Source organism: Octopus bimaculoides, chromosome 22 (genome assembly GCF_001194135.2).
Source record: "Octopus bimaculoides isolate UCB-OBI-ISO-001 chromosome 22, ASM119413v2, whole genome shotgun sequence".
NCBI classification, from domain to species: Eukaryota; Metazoa; Mollusca; class Cephalopoda; order Octopoda; family Octopodidae; genus Octopus; species Octopus bimaculoides.
In genome coordinates this window covers 30,388,954-30,390,692 of record NC_069002.1, presented here as the reverse complement: position 1 = coordinate 30,390,692, position 1,739 = coordinate 30,388,954, and the positions used below count along the sequence as shown (strand labels likewise).

General features: G+C 43.8%; 1 protein-coding gene across 1 annotated transcript in view; it reads left to right on the top strand.

Annotated features, from left to right (window-relative positions):
• Positions 1 to 1,739, top strand: part of LOC106873497 (small subunit processome component 20 homolog) — a 79,953-nt gene that overhangs the window by 27,714 nt on the left and 50,500 nt on the right. Inside the window, exon 23 of the mRNA XM_052975687.1 lies at positions 401 to 970. Coding sequence (XP_052831647.1) covers positions 401 to 970 — 570 coding nt within the window. The remainder of the gene's footprint in view (positions 1 to 400; positions 971 to 1,739) is intronic.

Here is a 1,739-nt window from a genome sequence, read left to right as displayed (position 1 = left end):
GATGATGATGATGATATATATATATATATATATATATGCACATTCACACACACGCATTCATGTGTATACACATGCACACATACATTCATATATTTATGCATGCATATGTAAAAAGCACTGAGTCCACCCTCTGCTGAGTGGTTGGTGTTAGGAAGAGCATCCAGCTGTAAAATCTCTGCCAAAACAGACACTAGCCTGGGGTAGTTTTTCTACCTGGCTGGCTCCTGTCAACTATTCTACCCATGCATGGAAGATGGGACGTTAACTGATGATGATGATGATAATGTATATAACACACACACACACACACACACATATCTGTGTGTACATATACACATACATGTATAAACACACACATGCACTCACACATCTGTAGTTTTCCTCTTGTTGTGTTTTACAGAAATGAATATTACCAAGTGGATACGGAAAGTGCAGCATTGCAGAATATTATGTGCAAGGAATGGCGCCAGGGTGGAGAGAGGAGCTGGGATAAGAGTGAAAGTGATGAAGAGGAAGCGGTGGTGGAGGAGGCAGAAGAAGAGGAGGTGGAGGAGGCAGAAGAAGAGGTGGTGGAAGAGGAAGAAGTGATGGCAAGTGAAGATGTTGAAGATGGTGATGTTGATGATGATGAAGAGAGTGGTTATGAGGATGATGATGGTGGTGGTGGTGGCAGTGATGTTGAAGAAGAGGAGGAGGAGGAGGACAGTGGTGATGAGGTGAAGGTGGAGGATATGAATACTGAAGAGGAGCCAAGGGAGACAGATGAGGATGGAGAAGTAAAGGAAGAGGAGGAGGGAGAAGGGAAAATGGACATTGAGGTGGAGGAAAGAGAAATGGAAACACCAAAGAAGAAGAAAAGGAAAAGGAAGAAGAAAGCAAAGCAGGAACAAGATGAAGGCCACAACGATACTGCTACTGTTGTTCCTGCTGCTGCTACAAAAGTATGCAAACAGGAACCAGCAATCCTTAAGTAAGTTCTATGTCCAATTATACGTGTGGGTGTGTATATATGTGTGTGTGTGTGTGAGTGTAGTATGTATATATATATTATGTTTGTGTGTGTATATATTTGATTAATGAGAAAGATGGAAGATATGAGAATGTTTCGGGATGGCACCTGTGCCCAGCGTCGCCTTTCTGGCACTTGTGCCCGTGGCATGTGTAAGGACTTTCGAGCGAGGTCGTTGCCAATACCGCCTGACTGGCCTTTGTGCCGGTGGCATGTAAAAGCACCCTCTACACTCTGAGAGCGGTTGGCGTTAGGAAGGGCATCCAGCTGTAGAAACTCTGCCAAATCAGATTGGAGCCTGGTGTAGCCATCTGGTTTCACCAGTCCTCAGTCAAATCGTCCAACCCATGCTAGCATGGAAAGCGGACGTTAAACGATGATGATGATGATTTTGACCTAACTGGCATTGATCCCCCACGGGTAGGATTATGAACATTTTCTTATCTTCCGTACCAGGTGTATACCATCCGATTTATTATCTTATATATATAATCATTGTTATCATCATTCAATGTCTGTTGAATGATGCTAGTTGGGTGGATTGGCAGGTTCCAATGAATCAGAGGACTGCATTGAGGTCCCCTGTCTGCTTTGACATGGTTTCAATAGCTTGATGCCCTTCGTAATGCCAACCACTTTACAATGTGTACTGAGTGCTTTTACATTGCACCAGCACAGGTGCTTTGTATGTGGTACCAGCACAGGTATTTTCTTTTATGTGGCACCATCA